This window comes from Cololabis saira, chromosome 8 (genome assembly GCF_033807715.1).
Source record: "Cololabis saira isolate AMF1-May2022 chromosome 8, fColSai1.1, whole genome shotgun sequence".
In the NCBI taxonomy this organism is placed as follows: domain Eukaryota; kingdom Metazoa; phylum Chordata; class Actinopteri; order Beloniformes; family Belonidae; genus Cololabis; species Cololabis saira.
Window position 1 is genome coordinate 26,618,959 of NC_084594.1, and position 20,415 is coordinate 26,639,373.

At 38.3% G+C, this 20,415-nt stretch overlaps 1 protein-coding gene across 2 annotated transcripts; it reads left to right on the top strand.

The window, feature by feature from the left end:
* The first annotated feature begins 361 nt into the window (after nucleotides 1-361).
* LOC133448694 (serine/threonine-protein phosphatase 6 regulatory ankyrin repeat subunit C-like) lies at nucleotides 362-15,769 on the top strand. Of its 2 annotated transcripts, XM_061727466.1 has the most exons (28): nucleotides 362-509; nucleotides 867-950; nucleotides 1,384-1,462; nucleotides 1,586-1,656; nucleotides 1,747-1,947; nucleotides 2,372-2,459; nucleotides 3,800-3,942; nucleotides 4,112-4,324; nucleotides 4,478-4,556; nucleotides 4,675-4,789; nucleotides 5,279-5,361; nucleotides 5,454-5,571; nucleotides 6,967-7,035; nucleotides 7,113-7,253; nucleotides 9,229-9,285; nucleotides 9,402-9,513; nucleotides 9,606-9,677; nucleotides 9,796-9,997; nucleotides 10,126-10,213; nucleotides 11,170-11,287; nucleotides 11,407-11,626; nucleotides 11,742-11,829; nucleotides 11,929-12,012; nucleotides 12,269-12,414; nucleotides 13,190-13,272; nucleotides 13,568-13,650; nucleotides 14,671-14,762; nucleotides 14,871-15,769. In XM_061727466.1, the coding sequence occupies exons 1-28, from the start codon at nucleotides 483-485 to the stop codon at nucleotides 15,059-15,061; spliced, it is 3,147 nt and encodes a 1,048-aa protein (XP_061583450.1). In that variant the 5' UTR covers nucleotides 362-482; the 3' UTR covers nucleotides 15,062-15,769. The 2 variants fall into 2 exon arrangements, 1 of the variants encoding a protein (XP_061583450.1); XR_009782978.1 differs by lacking the exons at nucleotides 13,190-13,272; nucleotides 13,568-13,650 and having other exon boundaries at nucleotides 14,871-15,008.
* Nucleotides 15,770-20,415: the final 4,646 nt, after the last annotated feature.

The window sequence follows — 20,415 nt, forward strand, 5'->3', positions numbered from 1 at the left end:
AATAAGTTAGACAGGGTCGGAAACTGTTTTTTCTGTTTGTTCTCTGCTCATTTAGTTGTTTTATGTTAGTTTACTAGTCTTTAACCTGATGAAATTTAAAATTGACGCAGATTTTTTTTTCATATTTCCAATGTAGTAATTTGCTTTATTTTAGTAGTTTTATTTTATGCAACAATTAACCTAAAACAAAAATATAAATATTATTTATAAAGTATATTATAAAATACATACGCAGAAATAGTACATCTAAGATAGAACAGTTGAGTTAATGTATGCATTTATATTGAAATATTACTGACGAAAAAAGACAACGCCACTCAAAATCACGTTTCTTCAGCTTCTCTCGCGATGTTTGGGGAACTACACAACCAACACATCAAAATACCCCAGCTGCTAAATAAGCTAAGGCTAGGCTAACTAGCTGTAACATGTTGTTAAGTTTACACCAAATGACTTTAAAGGAGCTTCCCAAGTGATTGGACATGGAGTTAAGAAATATCAAGGATCAGGTAGTGAATAAAACTTTTGTGGTCTACCTCAGTGTTATAAAACCTGCTATACTCCTCTGTGCTGCAGGAGCTGCTAGTCATGGTAGCCACGACGTGGAAACTTTGTTTTTTACGAGGCTAGTTAAAGTTAAGTTACGTTAGTTCATTACTTGCCATCAAGAAAAAGATTAATTTGAATAACCGTTATGTTTTGGGGTAGTTCATGAAATCCATGAAATAATGAAAAAGCTGTTTTATTAACATCTGCTGTGTATGCTTGGTTGCCTTCTGAAAAAGCCAATGAGATATTATGTTAGTTTTCTTAAAAAAATGTAAAGTTATTATTTACCTTTACTTCATGTCATATCTCTCCATAAGTCTCCACTGATCCAGGCTATATTCAGCCGAAATGCAGAAGATGTGACATCTTTGTTGAACCAAAACGAAGATGTTAATGCACAGGTAATATATTAAGCCTGAAATGTACATTAAAGTTGGATTTATGATGCTTTTGTAACTGTCTACAGGTAATTTCTAATTTATGCATGTAAAGCTAAATTTGCATTTGTCTTATTACAAATATTATATTTTATATACTGTGTATATGTCAAGCATCATTTTTGTTACCATTGCTGTCTAGTGGTGGTGGTCGTAGTACTACTATTTTTACAAGTAGTAGTTAGCTTTGTCTTGTGAGAGACAAATTAAAAAACAAAACAAAGCTCATCCAACTCTTTGTACAAACCTGCTATAGTAGGCAAACCAGCATTTGTGGTATGTATTTTCAGGTTTACGGTTTCACTTGACAGAGACAGAAACAGACTGAAATGGTGAAAACAATTAGTGTTTTGTCTGCCACTGGAACATGTTTTTCTTGTCTTTCCATCCCTCTTAGGACCAAGAACAAAGCACACCACTTCATGCTGCTGCTTATTTGGGCGATGTCTATGTAATGGAACTACTTATTAGTTCAGGTGTGAGGAGAAACTCTTATTTATGTCATCTTTGTTAATAAGAAGTGGGATTAGTTATGAATTCAGTATGCCTGTCACATACAAGAAAAAGTAAAACACTTTTGCCTTTGTTTTCTGTTGCAGGTGCAAAAATTAACTCTAAGGACCAGGGGATGCTTACCCCTTTACATCGAGCAGCTGCTTCACGAAATGAAGTACATTCACATTTTCAAAACACAGACAGAGAACAGCCAGTAATTGCTAAATCTTGTGTTTGTATTTATATTTGTTGATTTTCTTCACAGAGGGCTGTTGAGCTGCTACTCAAACACAAAGCAGAGGTCAACACACGTGACAAATTCTGGCATACACCCATACACATGGCAGCTGCAAACTGGGCCACGGGCTGTGCTGCAGCCCTGATACCACATGTTTGCAGCCTGGATGTTACAGATAGGTCAGGAAGGACACCACTACACCATGCAGCATTCAGTGGCCATGGAGAGGTAACCTGTAATATTTATAGTATAAATCAGAGTGATACTGACTTGGAAGAACAGTGTGACTAAAATAAGGTCCATTAAATATATCTAGTATTTTTTTTATATATATATATATATATATATATATATATGTGTATATATGTATATACACACACACATCAATGTATGACCATCATCTCCTTGAAATAGGATGTAATACCTTTTTAATAGAGAACATTTTCTTGATTTTCAGTAATTGTGTCATTGTGGGAAAAGACAGTATAATTCATCTGTTTTGAGTCAATATTTTCTTCTCTGTGTAAGAAAATAAATATACACTACTAACCTGATTTCCCAGACACAAACTACTTTCAACTGAATTGTAATTATTGTTGGAAGTGAAACTGCTTACACAGATTGGTTTACAATGTTTATTGTGTTTGTGCAGATGGTGAATTTGCTTCTGCGCAAAGGAGCTAATGCAAAAGCCAAAGATAAGAAGGAAAGGCAGCCGATTCACTGGGCTGCATACCTCGGTGAGTGTGATATTCTTCCTAGAGGCATAACTGGATTTGCACGTTTAACCCTGAAGTCAGTTTTTCCTTACGAGTGTAAGAACAAACAAATGAGTGTTGGCAGTTCTGCACAGGTTTTGGCTTCATCTCAAGACCTGCAACGTCTTTTGAAAAACAATTGCAGAATATTTTTGAATAGGAAGAAAAAAGTAATTCACCTATGATCCATAATGTAGTGTTATGCCAGTTTTATAAATTGTTGTTAAATAATGACAACATTGTAAGTGTAGAACATCTCATGGGTGTACAAATGTGCATTTTATTTAACATGCAAAAGGTTGTTTTCATTGTCTGTGTAGCAGGTGTCCACAAAAGTTACACTTGTCTTTGCTTACAGCAAATGTAAACAGTTTATTTGCTGATTTAATGAAGTTAATTTTGTCCATGGCTTTACAATTTGATTTGCTAATTCTTTTTGTCGGACAAAAATGTTTAGGTTTTTTAAATACCTGCCAGTTTCGGCAATTCCTTTGCCTTCTTCAGAGTCACAAGATGGTGTGTGTGACCCTCCATTTATCAGCTGACGTTAAAAGGAGGCGTGACTCACCTGTCAGATTTGAATACCATGCCAATCATGCAATTAAACATACATCAGGGAGACGGGGAGGAGTTTTATTACAAGGAAGAAGGAACATAAAAAGGAATGGGAGGAGACAACAACAACAAGACAAACAACAGCAACAAATGAAAAGGCACAACAGGAACACTACAAGTCAGCCATCACCAATCACTCTAAAAGGGAAAACCACATCATGGACTGGGAAAAGGCCAGAGTCATCCGCACCGAAGACAAAAAACACCAGTTCTAGATCAGGGAGGCCATAGAAATCAGGAAACGGGGCCCGAGGACCATCAACAGGGATGAGGGACTACATGCTCATTCCCGCCTGGAGCAGCATCCTGGAGGGGTGAACGGACAGCAGAGACTCACCTGTCAAATCTGACAGGTGAGTCACGCCTACTTTTAACATCAGCTGATAAATGGCGCGTCACACACACCATCTTTTGACTCTGATGAAGATGAAAGGGCCAAAACATGTCAGGTATTTAAAAAAAAACAAAAAAAAATTGTCCGACAAAAAGAATTAGCAAATTGAATAGCTAATTTGCTGTTACACTTCCATCTTGTGTTTAATTCTGTACCACAACTTCAATATTTTTAAGTGAAGCTTATTGTCGGAAATAACTTGTGTGCAGCCTGTGGTTGAGCTTTCAGGTCATAGATGGGTAAACAAGTGGCATGTGTTGTGATGTATAAAGTACAACTGATTCCTTTAGTAAATATTAAGCTCTTCTTCCAGGACATGTGGAGGTTGTGAAGCTGCTGGTGTGTCACAGTGCAGATGTGATGTGCAAAGACAAGCGTGGTTACACTCCACTCCATGTAGCAGCTTCCAGCGGACAGTTAGATGTGGTCGAGTATCTGCTGAGACTCGGGGTAGAGGTAAAATGTACCTTTTTTAAATGTAGAAATTATCATTTCATACGACATAAATAAAGCATCAAATACTTTGATATAAAGTTAGATTTTAGTAACAGTGTCCAACAGAGCTCTTGGTTTCATCTTGTCTTTTAATTTTTCACAATCTTTTTTTTTTAACTGTGCCTTTCAGACTGATGAACCCAACTGTTTTGGGAATACAGCACTTCACATGGCTTGTCACACAGGACAGGACACTGTAGCCAATGAACTGGTGAACTGCGGTGCCAACATCAATCAACCCAACTACCATGGCAACACGCCACTCCATCTGGCCGCTGCCTCCTCCAGTGGGGTGCTGTGTCTTGAGCTGCTTGTTAACAACGGTGCTGATGTCAATATGCAGGTGAAAAAAGAAATTGCCCTTAGGACAAGAAAGAAGACTCAAAACATGATTCATTATTAATGAGTTGTTTGAATATTTGAATCATAGATTATGTCATTTGATTACATACGTGTTTCTGATAAACGCTTAATTTTCCTTGCATCTGTTAAACAGAATAAAGAAGGTAAAAGCCCTTTACATATGGCTGCAATGCACGGGCGCTTCACTGGCTCACAGATTCTGATCCAAAATGGTAATATATCCTAAATAAAGGTACTACTGTACAACTTTATGTTGTATCTTGTGATTGATGGTGAAAAAGCATAAATGTTAAATTTATGAGATATGTTTAATTTTTCAACTGTACATAGGTGGAGAGATCGATTGTGCCGACATACATGGAAACACTCCTCTTCATGTCGCAGCCAGATATGGTCAGGAGTTAATGATCAGTACTTTGCTCACAAACGGTGCCGAGAAAGGGAGGTAAGCTTGGTCGGTCCAGATACTGCTAATGGTATTGTACTGGAACCAGTTATGATGCTTGAAAATGTTGAAATTGTTTCTTCAGTAAACTTGTGCTACAATGAAGAACCCAGGGTCTAAAAGTGAGAGTACAGTGTAGACCTCAAATCCAGAAGTAGAAACTGAAATAAATACTGTAATACTGATATCAGATTTTCAGACAGAATACTGGTGGTGGCTGTGACTCAGGACATAGAGGGTTCATCTGCTAATGAATCTGCTATCCATATCCTGAAGTAACTTTCAGCTTGATACTGAAACTCACATAACCCCTAACAACTTCAGCAGTGTGTTAATGTGTTTATGATAGAGGAACAGGGCAACACTAAAAGACTGTATAGACTAAGAAGTACAATTTGTGGCTTATAGTGTAAAAACACAGCCGATTTGCTAGTCACCAACACCGTCAGCATACACATGGTAACGTAAGCAACATTATGCTCTTTAAAGACAGGGGACTAACGGGACGCTTCCACTACATTTGGCAGCGCTCTATGGCTTTCCAGACTGTTGTCGCAAGTTATTGTCCAATGGTGAGAATCAGTATTCTAATCTAACCTCTGCTTGATTAGATGTTTTAAGTTAAACACGACTGAAAGGTGTTTGTCCTTTGTTTTTCACTCAGGCCCATTTTACAACATCATACCACCTCAGATAAGTGGTCAAATCCCAAATTTGGGGTTCGATATAAACATGCCAGATGATAATGGGAGGACTTGCCTGCATGCAGCTGCCTCTGGAGGGTAAGTAGTGAGCACACATATGTATCAGTACCTCTCCCTGTTGTTGCAGTATAACTGACAATATTTTTTTGATTGGTACTGGCATAAATTGTATTTGTCATTTGATATCAGCTACTCAAGTGTGACTGATGGAGGAAAAAAGTCATACTCCTAACTTATTATTAAAGATGCTTACGATTGCATGCCCATGAGATAAATATCAGAAAAGAACAATTAATCACAAAAGAAGCCTGGACAATACTCCTCCAAGATGTTTATTGATCTGCTTGTGTGTGAGAGACAGCTGAGGGCTATGGTACAAAAGTTGGCTTAAGAAATCCAGGATAAGAGATACATCCAGGCTTGACGTAGCGTGATCTGTTCATCCTGGCTTAATCTGTTTCCCAAAGGCCACACCAAGCTCAGTCAAGCCAGGTCAAATTAATCCAGGTAAATGTGCGTTCACAGATTTCTTCAAAAGACCATAAGGTCAACCCCAGATTCACTGATTTGCGACAAAGGGCATGGCAAACAATAGCGGATCGTCTAAGTGCGTAAATAGCCTAAAATACACATTGTTTAACCACTACTCTTAACTGAAAACGTTATAATTATAAGATTTTGATATGATTAATCATATCATTCAAGAATTTACTGGACATTTGCTTGAATTAAGCAATTAAGGGGTGGGTGGGGCCGTGGTAGCACTCAGGAAGATAATTGTTGGGAAAAGCCAACGAGTCGGACTTGTGCCTAAAGACGCCTTCTCATTATTATTATTATTTTTTTTTTATTTAACCTTTATTTAACCAGGCAAGCAAATTAAGAACAATTTCTTATTTACAAGTGTAGCCTAGGGGGGTAAGGGGAGGGAATTAGTGCTTCATCATTGTCAACATCAGTCAAAAATGGGCCATTGTGAAGGGTTACACGTGTGTTTGGAGCTACTTGGCTTGACTTTAATACAACACTTTTGCTTCTTTATCAGTCATTTGTCTAATCCCCTCAACACATGTGATAGCTTTCTGACAACAGCGTCTTCCAAAACATGATCGAACATTAACAATGCCCACATGGCACAATTATAAAATTGATATTGATAACCATCATAATATTAAAATAATAAAAGTACTTGTCAAATGTCAAAATGAATCAGTGGTATATTATTGCAGGCTGTTTTTTTTTTTTAAGTCTCACACAGAAAGATAAGAAAACGTAATCACGGACCAAACACATTGGTTTCTGACCAGTGACCACTAACTGAACAGATGAGACAACAGGCTTAACTAAACCTGGCCTGGTCTGGTCTGGAGCAGGCTTGCCGCACAGGATATCTTGTTATATATCCGCTATCCTGGTTTTGTGAAACAGCGCTCTGGTTGTTAACCAAACAAATATTTACATTTTGTCTTGCAGAAACATTGAGTGTTTGAATTTGCTGTTAAATAGTGCTGCTGAACTGGACATAAAGGATAGTTTGGGAAGGTAAGCAGTGTTTAACACGAGTAAGAACTGAAATCAGCTTTATTCCTACCTAATTCAACACCTGTTTCGTCTTGCAGATCTGCTCTGCACTATGCTGCAGCAAATGGGAACAGCCAGTGCACAATTGCCCTGGTGAGAGCCGGTGCAGAGGTCAATGAAGCTGATTTAACGGGCTGCAGCCCTCTGCACTATGCTGCTGCTTCACATACCTTCTGTGGGTGAGAGCTCTCCCTGACATTTTAATGTTTAAGGACTGTACACTGTGCCATTTTTGGCTGCCTTTCATTGTGTCAATATTGTTGATCACAGACAAAAAAATTGTCACTACACTGGAAAATGAGAGAGCCTCATATATAATCTATGTAACAGATTCCCAACTAAGGACAACAAATTTAAGATTATTGTTCCACATGGTGGCTGCCATGACCTCTGTCTACTAACAAAATAATAGGAATGTAGCATAGATGACATGTTAATCAAGGTGACATTGGTCCCATTATGTAAGAAAATACAAAAAATCAAGAAACTGAAGGTGAAAGCCAATGCAGCAAAATGTAACTTGTGTGATCCAACAAAGAAAAAAATCTGGCAGCCGAAGCCTTTTCTTTATGTGGTGCACCGAGAAGAGCGCAGCGTGGAACGTGCTAGCAGCTTCCAGCATGCTCTATATTTGGATGTCTAAAGTGAGTACCAGCTCAAACTCTGAGTCAACAGCTTGTCCATGTCAACTGGGGCGACGTGGCTTATTCCTCCCACTCAAACTGGCTGCGTTGAAGTGAGGTATAAAGATGTTGCTTGAAATATCTTCTATACACTTTTTCTTTTAACTATCGTGTACCTTTTGACCAAAGCATGTCACAGAAATTTCATTGGTTTTAAAGGTATTGTGACATCATTTTTAACATGCTTTTAACACTATTAAAAGTCTTGGGCAACATCCCTCAAATGTGTCTAAAAGAGTGTAACAAGAAAAACTTCACTCTAGTACTCTATTCCTGGCTTTTTATTACAGTGTTTTTTTGCGCCGTGAAAAATGCTTCCTTTCCCCCCTTTCCTGTCAATCATTGCTCCGCTCCTCCTCCAAACCTCCTCCTCCTCCAGCCATACGCTCACAGCGGCGTCGGAGCGACAGGCGAAGCATGCACGGAAGAGCTGCAGGGAGAACCACAGCAAACAATCATAAAAATAAAGGCATGCAAGCAGCACTGTCCCCTTATCTTAAGTCCAGTAGTGGCCGCGGGTCTTCTTAGCAGTTTTCCTCCGGTGATTAGAACAAAAGAGGCGTGTTAAGCCTCATTTATGGTTCCGCGTTAAATCGACGCAGAGCCTACGCCGTAGGGTCAGCGTATGGTGCGCGTCGCCGCGTAACCCTACGCCGTAGGCTCTGCGTCGGTGTAACGCGGAACCATAAATCAGCCTTTATGGTGCGCTGGAGAGGAGAGGAGACAGGGAGCTGGGTGGAGGGGGCGGTGATTTAGCGGATCGTTACGTAACGATCCGCCACCAAACCAGGTGCGCCGTTTTTGCATTGTTATGCGGAAAATCCCAGAAAGCACACAATACACTGAATGTTAAAAGTTCGTTGTTTTTTGGGTGTAATTGATGTCAAGACACCCAACAAAACACAAAAAATCAAGAAAAATGTGTTTTTCATGTCACAATCCCTTTAATGTCTTTTTTAACACACATCTTAGTAATCAGTAATAGTATATATAATAGTAATCAGCACTACAAAACATCACTACAAAAACTAATTTCTAAACAAGAAAAAAATAATTGTTTCAAGAACATTAGAAGACTATTTTAGACTATATTGCCAGGTTTAAGAATTCTAGGTAACAAAGATGTTCTTACCCATGGACACAGATATTTCTCCTAAAAAAAGACAATTTTGACTAGATTTATAGAATATTATGCTTATTTCTTAAGGGGCTGTTTTTGCAGTGAAATAAACACCTTCTCATGTCTACTTCCATCCCTCTTCAACTCAGTAGCTACCTTGATTGTAGAGTATGTATTAATTCAAATATTGAGCTCATCAGACCGTGTGAACTTATAAGATGGCTAAAATCGAACAGTGTGTGAAGCTACACACTGTTCGATTTGCAGATTTCAGAGTGAATAAGGACAGGTTCACATATGTCATTCCTTGTGAATGTAAGATGGTTTAAGTTTAAATGTTTTTATCCACAGAGGGGGCACAAACTTCGTATCAGAACTTAGCGTGGAAAAGGAACAAGAAGCTTCTTTGTAAGTTTTTTGTCATTAGAAAGCAAGGTGACTTTCATTTTATTGCACAATACTGTTTATAATAATCTAAAAAATAATAGAAATAATAATGTTCCCTGGTGTATGTGTGTGTTCAGGTGTTTGGACTATTTGTTGGACAACGGGGCGGACCCAACCCTGAAGAACAGCAGAGGTTACAGTGCTGTTCACTATGCAGCAGCTTATGGAAACAAACAGCATCTAGAACTGGTCAGTTTTTTCTTCTGTTCTGTTTTTATTAATCTTTTTTCTGATTTATAAACTGCAGGCTTGGCCTAACTGAAGTTGTGATATTCTTGCAGCTCCTGGAGATATCCTTCAATTGTCTCGAAGAGGTTGAAAGTAATATTCCAGTCAGTCCTTTGCATTTAGCTGTGAGTATGATGAACACAATTGACCAAAAAAAAAAAAAAAAATCCTATCAGAAAGATTTTAAATGAAGCCCATCTTGACTGCCAACCTTAACTTTACCATTATTCTTTTTTATCTCAGGCATATTATGGTCACTGTGAGGCGCTGGGTTTGCTTTGTGAGACCTTGGTGAGTCTGGATGTGCGAGATATTGAAGGACAAACTGCCCTCCACCTGGCTTCTCAGAGAGGTTTCTCCCAGTGTGTGGAGGTTCTGCTGAAGCATCACGCCTCCTACACACTGAAGGACTACAAGCGCAAGTGGACAGCTCTTCATGCTGCAGGTACATGTGGTCAACTGGATATTTTTGTACACATTTTGTATACATACTATAAATCTTGTTTTACCTCTCAGCTCCGAGCAATAAACGTTGGTCACTGACTCTTAGAATTGCAATTTCTTGTCATGCAGCTGCTGAAGGTCAAGTGGACTGTCTGCTTTTGTTGGTCAACAAGGAACATAGTGCTGACGTGATTGACAGTCAGGACGCACAGGGACAGTGAGTCATTCTGTATTTTATTTTCTGATTTGTTTTGCTGAAACATGGTAATTTTAGGGATGCCAGATTTACTTACCAAATTTGCCACTACAATTTATAAAATACCTTTCAGCTTCCCTGTACCCTGACACCTGTTATAATTTTTTATTAATAGTAGCAAGAATAAAACATGAAACAACTCATTGCAGACTTTTTTGCTTCTGTTGTGTGATGAGGTTCATGTTTGAACTGTGAATGTTGATGTGTTTCATCTGACATGCTGCTCTTCCAGCTATGATTAAAGTATCATGGCAACCAGGATACAATTACAGTTTGCAATATTGGATCTGATTATTGGTCTAGATCCTAAAGACATGTTGTGTTAAGAGTTGGATTAAATATTTGAACATAATAATAGAATGGGTTTTATTAACTATGATGTTTGTGCAGAAATCATCATCAAACTTTTTTTTTTTACAGTCTTTTTTTTTTTTTTCTTCAGCTTGCACACAGTGCATTTTTAAATCATTTGGTGTTTTGTCTATTTATATGCTAATATGGTTTTGTAATAAATGAGCTTCCACTTGATGCCAACAGCAACCAGCCCAGAGAGCTCTCTCTTTCTCCCTTTTTGGCCAATTAGGCGTGTGCCAGGCTTTGACGGTGCCAACCAAGTTGAAGTAGATGCCATCGGTGTGAAATCCTCCTTCCATATCTCAGCCAACATTATCATATTATTTCCTCTGTATTAGGATCAGGACCATTAAGAAAAATATTCAAGGGTGAAGTGCCAGACACGCAAGCCTAACGACGCATGTGGTGTTGTTTATGCTGGAATAGATACAAATGAATCCTTTTTAAAGTTTGTTTTATGCTGAAGTGAGGAAGTTGTTGGCTGACATAACCCACACAGATGTGTCACTCTGATGATCAGAAATGTATTTCTTCTCACTCCTTGAACCGTGTTTGTTTTTCAGGACGCCTCTCATGCTGGCAGCTCTTGGGTGTCACACCGACTGCGTCCACATCCTATTGGAGAAAAATGCAAAGGCTGATGCTGCAGATAAACGGGGCTTCACTGCACTTCACAGAGTTGTGAGTGTGTGCATGACAGTTTCTTTTTTTCTTTCTCTTTTTTTAAGATGGATTAAACAATTACGTGATCTAGAAATAGTTTTTCCTCTCAAATGACAGCTTGTGTCTTTGCCCTGTAGGCCATGTTGGGCAGTGAAGACTGTGTCTCTGCTCTGCTGGAGCATGGGGCTTCTCCTCTCTGCAGAGACACTCGGGGAAGGACGCCACTGCACCTCGCAGCATCCTGCGGTCACACAAAGCTGCTTCAAACTTTGCACAAGGCAGCCAATAAAGCTGATGCGTTAGACTCCATGTTGGACTTCAGAGGCTACACACCCACCCACTGGGCTGCGTACCATGGTGACAAGAATTCATTTTTCTTACCATCAACAATTTGGTTTTATTTAATTTAAATTAAAAGCAGTACTATTAGAATAAAATAATTAAGTCAATTTTTTTTGTCCGTCTTCCTCAGGTCATGAAGGATGTTTACAAATTTTACTTGAAAACAAACCTTTTAGAAATCAGGAAGGAAATCATTTCACACCATTGCACTGTGCTTTGTGAGTATCAAACTAATTATTATCAATCTAATTATTCATAGATGTATTCTTTGAAGGTTGACAGTACTAAATTAAGACTCGTTCTTACTTCTCATACAGGGTCGGTGGACATGCTGCTGCTGCTGGGCTTCTAGTGAAGAATATTGGCCCTCAAATTGTTCACGTCTGTGATGCCAAAGGAAGGTGAGTTTAATTTGTGTTAAAAAAGATGTTGTCATTCACCATTGATGTACAGATGATCTAAATTCAACCTGCTTATATGTATGGTATATATTTGTTATTTGTTGGCTGTTTTTGTGCATCAATTTATTGACAAATGACAACAAACATTTGTCTATTGAAGAAGCCTGCTATTTTATAGATCACACAAACTTGTTTTCATTGTTTTTAAAGTAGGTGGATCTGTCTGCTCACCCTGTAGTTTATGTGTGCCGTTCAGGACTCCACTGCACGCTGCTGCTTATTCGGGAAGTGTTGCAGGGCTCCAGCTGATGCTGGCCCAGGGAGCAGAGGTCAATACTGTGGACCAGTCTGGATGCTCTGCTGTGATGGTTGCTGCCGACTGTGGACAGACCACAGCTGTTGGTATGAAACTGACACTTCTGAGACTTAAATTAAAGGGGACCTATTATGGCATCTAATACCTATTTTAAACAGGCCTTGAATGTCTTAAAAACAAGCTTTTGATTGTTTTTGCTAAATAAATTAGAAATTCAGCCTCTGAGCCATGTCTTTATCTTCCCAGTCTCTAACCTCCTTCTCTATGAGGGATTCTGAGTGGGCAGGGAGGCTATGATAATGAGGCACTGTGCTGATTGGCTGCCTGACGCGAATGACGCGATACACCGCTACGAAAAAATAGCGGAAGCTCCGGCCGGCGGAGTTAGTTGTGGGCGTGGTTTCACGCATCGCTCCTGTCGTGACATCACGACAAGAGCAGAATCTGAACGGCTCGTAGAAGTCACATGACACTGGACGGCTCATCCGGGCGGCTGTACAGACACTGCAGAATTTGGTTGCTTTCCTCCTTCTCTGAGTTTGCAGGCTGAGGGGAGACCACTTTATATATGTTAAAGCAAGAAAAACCGTGTTTTTCATAATAGGTCCCCTTTAAACCTAATTGTTCTTTGCATGTAGAATACCTTTCACTGTATGAAAACCATTTTAGACTTTTAGTCATTTTTCTTTACACTTGGTCTTGGTTTCGACCGTCACAGACCTCACTAGTCGTTTCCTCCAGTCTTACACACCAGTTCGCTGACACTTTCACTGATAGTATGTCCCCCCCCAAACTTGAAGACACTGGGTAAAGTCTTAAAATGTAATATCCTGTTTACTGTTGGTTATTTTTGCATTTCAGAGTTCTTGCTGCACGAGGCAAAGCCAGACCTGACCTTGGTGGATGTTAATAATAACACAATTCTTCACTTAGCCTGCAGCAAGGTCAAATACTCACACCCAAACACACACATTAATATGATTTATGCATGCAGTTGCACATAAAATGTTGCATGAATGTAATGAAACATAACTTTAACATGTTTCGTATTGTTTAAAATCCCTTTAAAAATGTGGTGGGGCAGCCAGGCTTCTGTGGGAAATATCCAAGATTAAGATGAAAATATCACTTATTTTTGTTTATTGTTGACTGTTGCTTTTTGAAAACAGCTTAACATTTGTAAGCAATGTGGACAATACTGTGTAAGAAAATATATTTTGATTAAGCTTTGCTCTGCAGGGTCATGAAATGTGTGCTCTGTTGATCCTGGGAGAGATCACTGATTCCTCCCTCATTAATGCAAGGAACAATGCTCTCCAGATGTGAGTTGTCTTAATGTATTCGCCACAATACCTTCATCATGATAAATAAATATGCTCCTGACCACCATGACATGACTGATATAAGAAACTGTGAAGCTGCCTATTACGTACTCTGTTTACTAGGGATCACAGAATGCGTAAATGAAAGGCAGGTTTTGCGAGTAAAAATATGTTTTTATTTTGACCACTGGTTCTTTTGTTCAAGTCAAAATGCAATTGATTACTTGCACCAGTATGGGAAGCAGTTTACAAATTATACCCCAAAAACTAAAGTTTATATAAAGAAAATAACTCCAACGTAAACCAAAGAAATAAGCATAAAGAACTGGACCCTAACCTTAAAATAATAAATCCACTAACTAAACCTAACCTTTAACCAAAACAAAATTACAATAATATTAACTATACTAAACTAACTACTCTAAACCAATCCTCACAAATTAGGCTTGTACATAACTCAGGCGTTGGAGCCATCTAATATTTCCTTTACTGCCTCCATTACTTTCACAAGTTAATCAACCCACAAGATTTAGCAGGAACCAACAAGATTTAGCAGGGCCACAAACTACTTGGGCAGATAGGCTGAGGGAAACCAAACATTTGGCCCCAAAGCTCACACAACAGCCAGAACGGAGAGCACGTCTTCACACATGGGTTGAGTGAGACGACTGCCCACGAGCACTGCTCCAGCAGCAGTTTTGTAGGGGAGAGGTTTCCTCTGGTTGGCTCCCGGTAGAGGTGGGCGTCGCTCTCCATCAGACCTGCAGCAGCTCCAACTCCTCCCACACCAGTGGACCTGAGCTGACAGGTGAATTCGTACAGGCCACCTCCAACAGGAAACACACTCGCCCAACCAAACCTCTGCTCCCCAGTACCAGATAATCACAAGTAATAAATAAACAAAAATAGTAAATAAAAATAGCAAATTTACAGGGATGTAACACTGCCGTCACATGAATTCTTGATTGATGTTTCTCTTGTTGTTTGTGCAGTGTGGTCAAACATCTCTTTCTCTTGCAGGCCTCTTCACATTGCTGCAAGAAAAGGCCTGGCCACAGTAGTGCAAGTGCTACTGAGCAGAGGAGCAGCCGTCATGGCTGTAGATGAAGAAGGTAAGCAGTAAGCTTGCATCTATTGCATTCTCTGAATGGTTTTTCAATCAAAAATGCTAATGACCAATACTATTTGTGGCTAATCATTTGCCTGTGGATCCTGTGTAGGCCACACTCCAGCTCTGGCCTGCGCCCCAAACAAAAACGTAGCAGACTGCCTTGCCCTGATCCTCTCCACCATGAAGCCTTTTCCTCCCAGGGAGGCTGACACCGGCAAAGCCTCTCACTTCAGCCCCATCCTGAAGAACTGTGGTATTGCTGCTGGCTGTGGGTCCAGTGGAAACCTGTGTCAGGCCTAAGACAAGGACCACACAGGCATTATTGGCCTGAGAGGGTGTCATTCAGCGGCACATCAGGCATATACTCATGCACATGTAGTATTAATTGCTTTCCTTAACTCTAGTCTTACCTATTGATATAACAGGTCGCTTAGTTTTTTTTTTTTTTATCCTAAATTATGAAGGACTAACCCTTGGAAATGTATTTTAAGCTTTGATGCGAGTACACTACAGAAGCTTTCCCAGCTGAACGCCATCCAATACTGTTGTTTTTTTTGTTTTTTTTCTTTTCATTAATTCTTAACTTTTATGAACTTTAGCCCAGGCCCTATTTAATCATTTATGTGGGTGCAAATTTTTGATAGGCACAATTTATGTTACATATTGAGCTAGAACATAACATACCACTGCTAAACAGTTACAATGTAATAACACCAGACAAGTGTTTTGAGCGTCATTGTTAGTGAACATGCATTTCATTAATGCCTTACATAATGAGGACATCCACACAGACATCTGACTTCTCATTGAATATTCATAGCTTCAAACACTATGGTAGAGCCATGTTTTTATCCAAGTTTCAACTCTATGTGGATGTAGCATTTAAATTTGATAGCTGAAACTACATACTTGAGCCAGAGTAATCAGAAGAACAGCTACTTCAACTTAATCATAGAAAGTAGAAGGATATAAGCAAAACAGCCACAAGAGGGTGGTTAGAGTGTCAATGAATAATCATTATAATAATAATCAAAAATCAAAAACGAATAATCAAAAATCATTTCTGATCACTCTCAGATGGTGTGTCCAATCTTGGGGCAGTTTTCTTTGCTCAGGAGGGAGTGCCTTGGCGTAGGATTTCCTCTCCTTTTTGATTGCCAGTAGTTGTCTCAGTGAACATGTTCACTGCAAACACAACAATGTACAAGATTTAGTTTGCTTATACTTATTTCTAGCACAACTAGCCCTGAGTTATCCTGTCAAAGCTGTGTGGAGCATGGCTCCTTAGAGCAGTGTTTTCCAACCCTGTTCCTCCAGGCACACTGTCCTGCATGTTTTAAATGTTCTTTAGCTCAAACACATCTGATTGGATTACTATCAGTTTGTCATCAAGGTCTACATAAGGCTGTCAATGGCCCACTAATCGGAGCCAGGTGTTTCAGAGCAGAGCAACATCTAAAACATGCAGGGCAGCGTTCCCTAAAGAACGGTGCCTTAGAGCAATGGTGCTTCTTCTGGGTTGCCAGTCACAGGGTTCTTACTCAGTATCTTTGAATGCAAAGGTTTTTGTGTCCAAATGAAATATGAGGCAAAATGAGGCCCAGGCTGAAAAAACTGAGTTTTTGTTTAAGTAACAAATCCTGAAATCTCTGTTTTTCCTCACCTGTACAAGTTTGCTGGGGAAGTTTGTTGTGTGTGTTTAAGTTACATCGTCCTCTTAATATACTTTTTGAAAATATCCAATAGTGGCTTGAAGCCTTTTATGCAACTAATAAAACTCTATTTTCTTATGCTGCTTTGGGTGCAGCAAACAATGCACTAGTATGAATATCCTTATAAGTCTAATATTTGCTTACATTTAAAAACAAAACAAACGCAAAAAAGCCCTAAACAGAGCTATAGTTTTAATCGTGTAGTTTACATAGTCTTGTGTATTTATAGAGTCCTTAAAATAATGGTAACCTGTTACCTATGTTGTCTAGAAGGTCAAGATATATTGGGAAATAACCTCAGGTCAGTGTGTGCTGCACTGTAGGTGCAATAACAAGCACAACTCCAGCTGGATGTTAAATACTAATTTTAACTTATCACATAACTATAATATTTAATTCAAATAAGCCAGTCAAAAATATGTCACAGAAGTATGTGACATTTCACTTCTGCCAATTTTTTTGTGGTGGAAATTAACGCACACAGTTAATTATCTGTATTTTTTTTCTTGTTCTTTAATGAGAAGTTAAGAACCCAAAGACAGAAATAAACATTAATTTAAACCCAAGAAAAATTGTAAACTTCAGAGATATTGTAATGAGCAAATGTCATTTTACCCACCGGTAAATCTCACTCAAGTTCTCAAAAAGATTTTGATTTTTACTAAAGATTTGTTTTAACTCTATATTTTTGTCTTTATAATGTAACTAAACTCAAACTCTGTGAAAACATTAAAAAAATTATTTGATATTATCTGCAGTCGCGTTTCAGCAGAAAACCATAACCCCAAAGCAATTTACTGAAACATTGAGAGCTTTATCATTAATAAATATATTTTGTTTCAGTTGATTGAACAACAAACAAAGAAAATTGGCAGAGTTTACAAAGTAGTATTTTTTTAAATTAGTGTCTGTCTTGTTAAATGAATTAGCACAACATACTCACACAAGCACAAATGTGTTACTGCTTCTTTTCTTGACGTCAAGTTTTTGTAAAAGTTGCTTTGCGATGAATGTGTACTGTTTTTATAATTAGAAAAGTCCACATACACTTTTGTCTGCAGTTAATTTGTGTTTCATTCACTAAATTGGCTCTAAACTGTTTGTACTCAGACATATCCTGCAGTATGGCATTTATGGTTATGACATTATTCCTTTTAATTTAAAACATTGAAAAATAAAATGTGTTATTTGTGCGTTTGGAATCATGTCAGGAGCTGCTCTGTTGCAATGTCTCATGTGTCTTCCAAACGTCTTGCTGAGACTTGTGGGAGTGATGACGTGAATGCTCTGTGGATTGTGGGCATGCATACAGCAGAAAGTAAACAAATCAAACACCATAAAGAGGGTCTTTTTTCTTTTCCAACTAACAATGTATCTTTTGTGGCCTTATACTCAATAATTTGTGAAATGTTTGATGCCAAACAAAATCAAAATGTGGTTACTACGGACGGAAAACTATTCATATCAGTCATTCTATCAAAGAAAGATGGCTTATCACTAACCCCTTGAATTGTACAGACCAAGTCCATGATCCAGAGGATATGCAGTATTACTATAAATCTTTTTTGAGCAGAAACTGTTTTGCCTTCTGTAGCAAGGCTCGCTGCTACGGGGTCACCAGACAGGACAGCAGACACAGGGTTCGAGGAGAAATTCGTATTTATTGTAAACCACACAGACGTGTACTAGGACTCAGCTCTGTCCTCGCAGCAGAGCTCCGCTCTGCGTCTTTCCTCTCTCCTCTCCAGGGCCTGCACACTACTGAAATACACAGAGAGTGATTAGACACACCGGTGCACCATCAGCTGTTCCAGCCGCGTCACCTGTGCGCCACTCCCTCTCTCCCCTGCAGACCATGCCCCAATCCTGCACCCTGCCACACCTTCGTCCAGCATCAGCACCACCCTTCAAATCGACCTGGACTTGACTTTACTTAAAGGCTCACATCCTCGAAGGTTCGCTTAGGTCCCATACTCTGTATACTTCTTAATATTTTTTTCCAATCGTAGTCAAATCTGCTGAAAGATGATCTTATTGCTGTATCTGTATCTATAATGTCCTTTCTGATCTCGGACAACTGTCTCCATTACTTACTACTTACAAAACTTTAAATCACCTGAATGGCTGATAATAAAAAAAAATTTTGAAGACGCCTGCTTTCCTAATCAAGCTGAAATAATTAACTTGAAATGTGACTAAGATAAAATTATCATCATCATTTTTGGGGGTAAAAGCAAATTTGTCCAAAATTGTTTTTCCTTGTAAAATGAACAATAAATAAAGGTGCAAATGATTTGCCCACATCGTCAACAAAATTAAAACCTTCAAGGTTCACAGATTTATGCTTCCTTAAATTCCGTCATTTATTAGGCAGCAGCAGTTATTGATGTGTTCATGTAAAGTTAATGTAGGAAGATGAGGTGGAGTTTTTTTAAATTAAGCATCTTGAGCAAAGAAAACAAAGCACTTTTAGTAGCTTTACTTAAAGCTTTTTTATTTTAATTCTTTTGACAGATCCTTAAAGCAGAGTGGACAGACCTCTGAGTTACTTTAGCACTGACTTAAGTATTTATTTCCATTCAGGAGATCATGGCTTCAATTATAGGCTGCTGTTGACAGTTTTTGATCCGTAGAGCTTGTTTGATAGGGTTTTTTTTACCAGTTCAAACACTTAAAATTTGTTGCTCTGCTATAACTGGAAATAACTATTTTAAATATTTTGATTCCATTTCTATATATTTTTTTATATATATAATAATGCCACAAAGAGACGAGGGAATATATTTTCTGAAGTTCTGCCTTGTAAATAACATCTACTAAAACCTAAAGGTCGTCTTGAGTAACAACAGTTTTGCAAGGTATACTGAGCATGTGTACATGTTGATACACGTGTATTCTATAAACTCCTTTAAACTTTTTGTCTTAATTTGTCTCTCATTTTTTGTGTCTTAATTGCTTTTAATTACATTTTGAGCAGAAGAATGACTTAGTTACTTGAATTGGAACCATATTGTAGGACGCTACCTTAATACAGGTTCATGGTTATGGCCGCTAAACTTTGGAATGCTCTGCCTGCACCTTTTAGGTCTATTGAATCTGTGAGCTCTTTTAAAAGTCAAATTAAAACCTACTTTTTTAAACAGGCTTTTATGTAAACCGCATTGTTTTATGTTTTATTTTATGTCTTTTCATTTCTATTATGTATTTTATTGCTATAAACTGTTTTATTCTGTAAAGCACTTTGCGACAAATGTCTGTGAAAAATGCTATCTAAATAAACTTAAGAAGTTTATTGCCAAGTAGTTTAACACACACAAGGAATTTGTTGTGGTGATTGGTGCAATACAAAAGAGCAAATAATATTAAAGGAAAAAATGTACAAGTTGGTTCTAAAGTGCCGGAATATTTACTTACAGATAGCTTGAAAAAAGCATGTGTTTTACGAATATTTTTTTTCTTAAACCAAAAAGAAGCTTAACTAAAAGGAAACTGATATCAGTGATTTGGTTTGGTTTAGACGAAAAGTCTGAACTCAACCTAGTCTTGATGACATGACCTCGGGAACAGCAATGTTTGAGCCAACAGCAATAAGAACAAATACAAAGGGCAGATGTATATCCGTTTTAGGAGTAAAACTGTGGAACTCATTAGACAACGACCTTAAACTAGCAAACTCAATAAAAGCATACAAGATATTATTCAAAGCAAGGTAATGGACACATATACAGAAGCACAATAAGCAAACAAAGAGGAATGTACACATGCATGAGATGAAATGACAACCTAAATTGGTTTTGTCGGTTTCTTTAGCATCTTTTCACTTTCTGTTTTCAGAGCTATCATTATTATTATCATTATTATTACTATTATTACAGCTATTTAAACTATTATTATCATCATCATCATCTTCATTATTATTATTTTTTGTGTAACCTCATGATC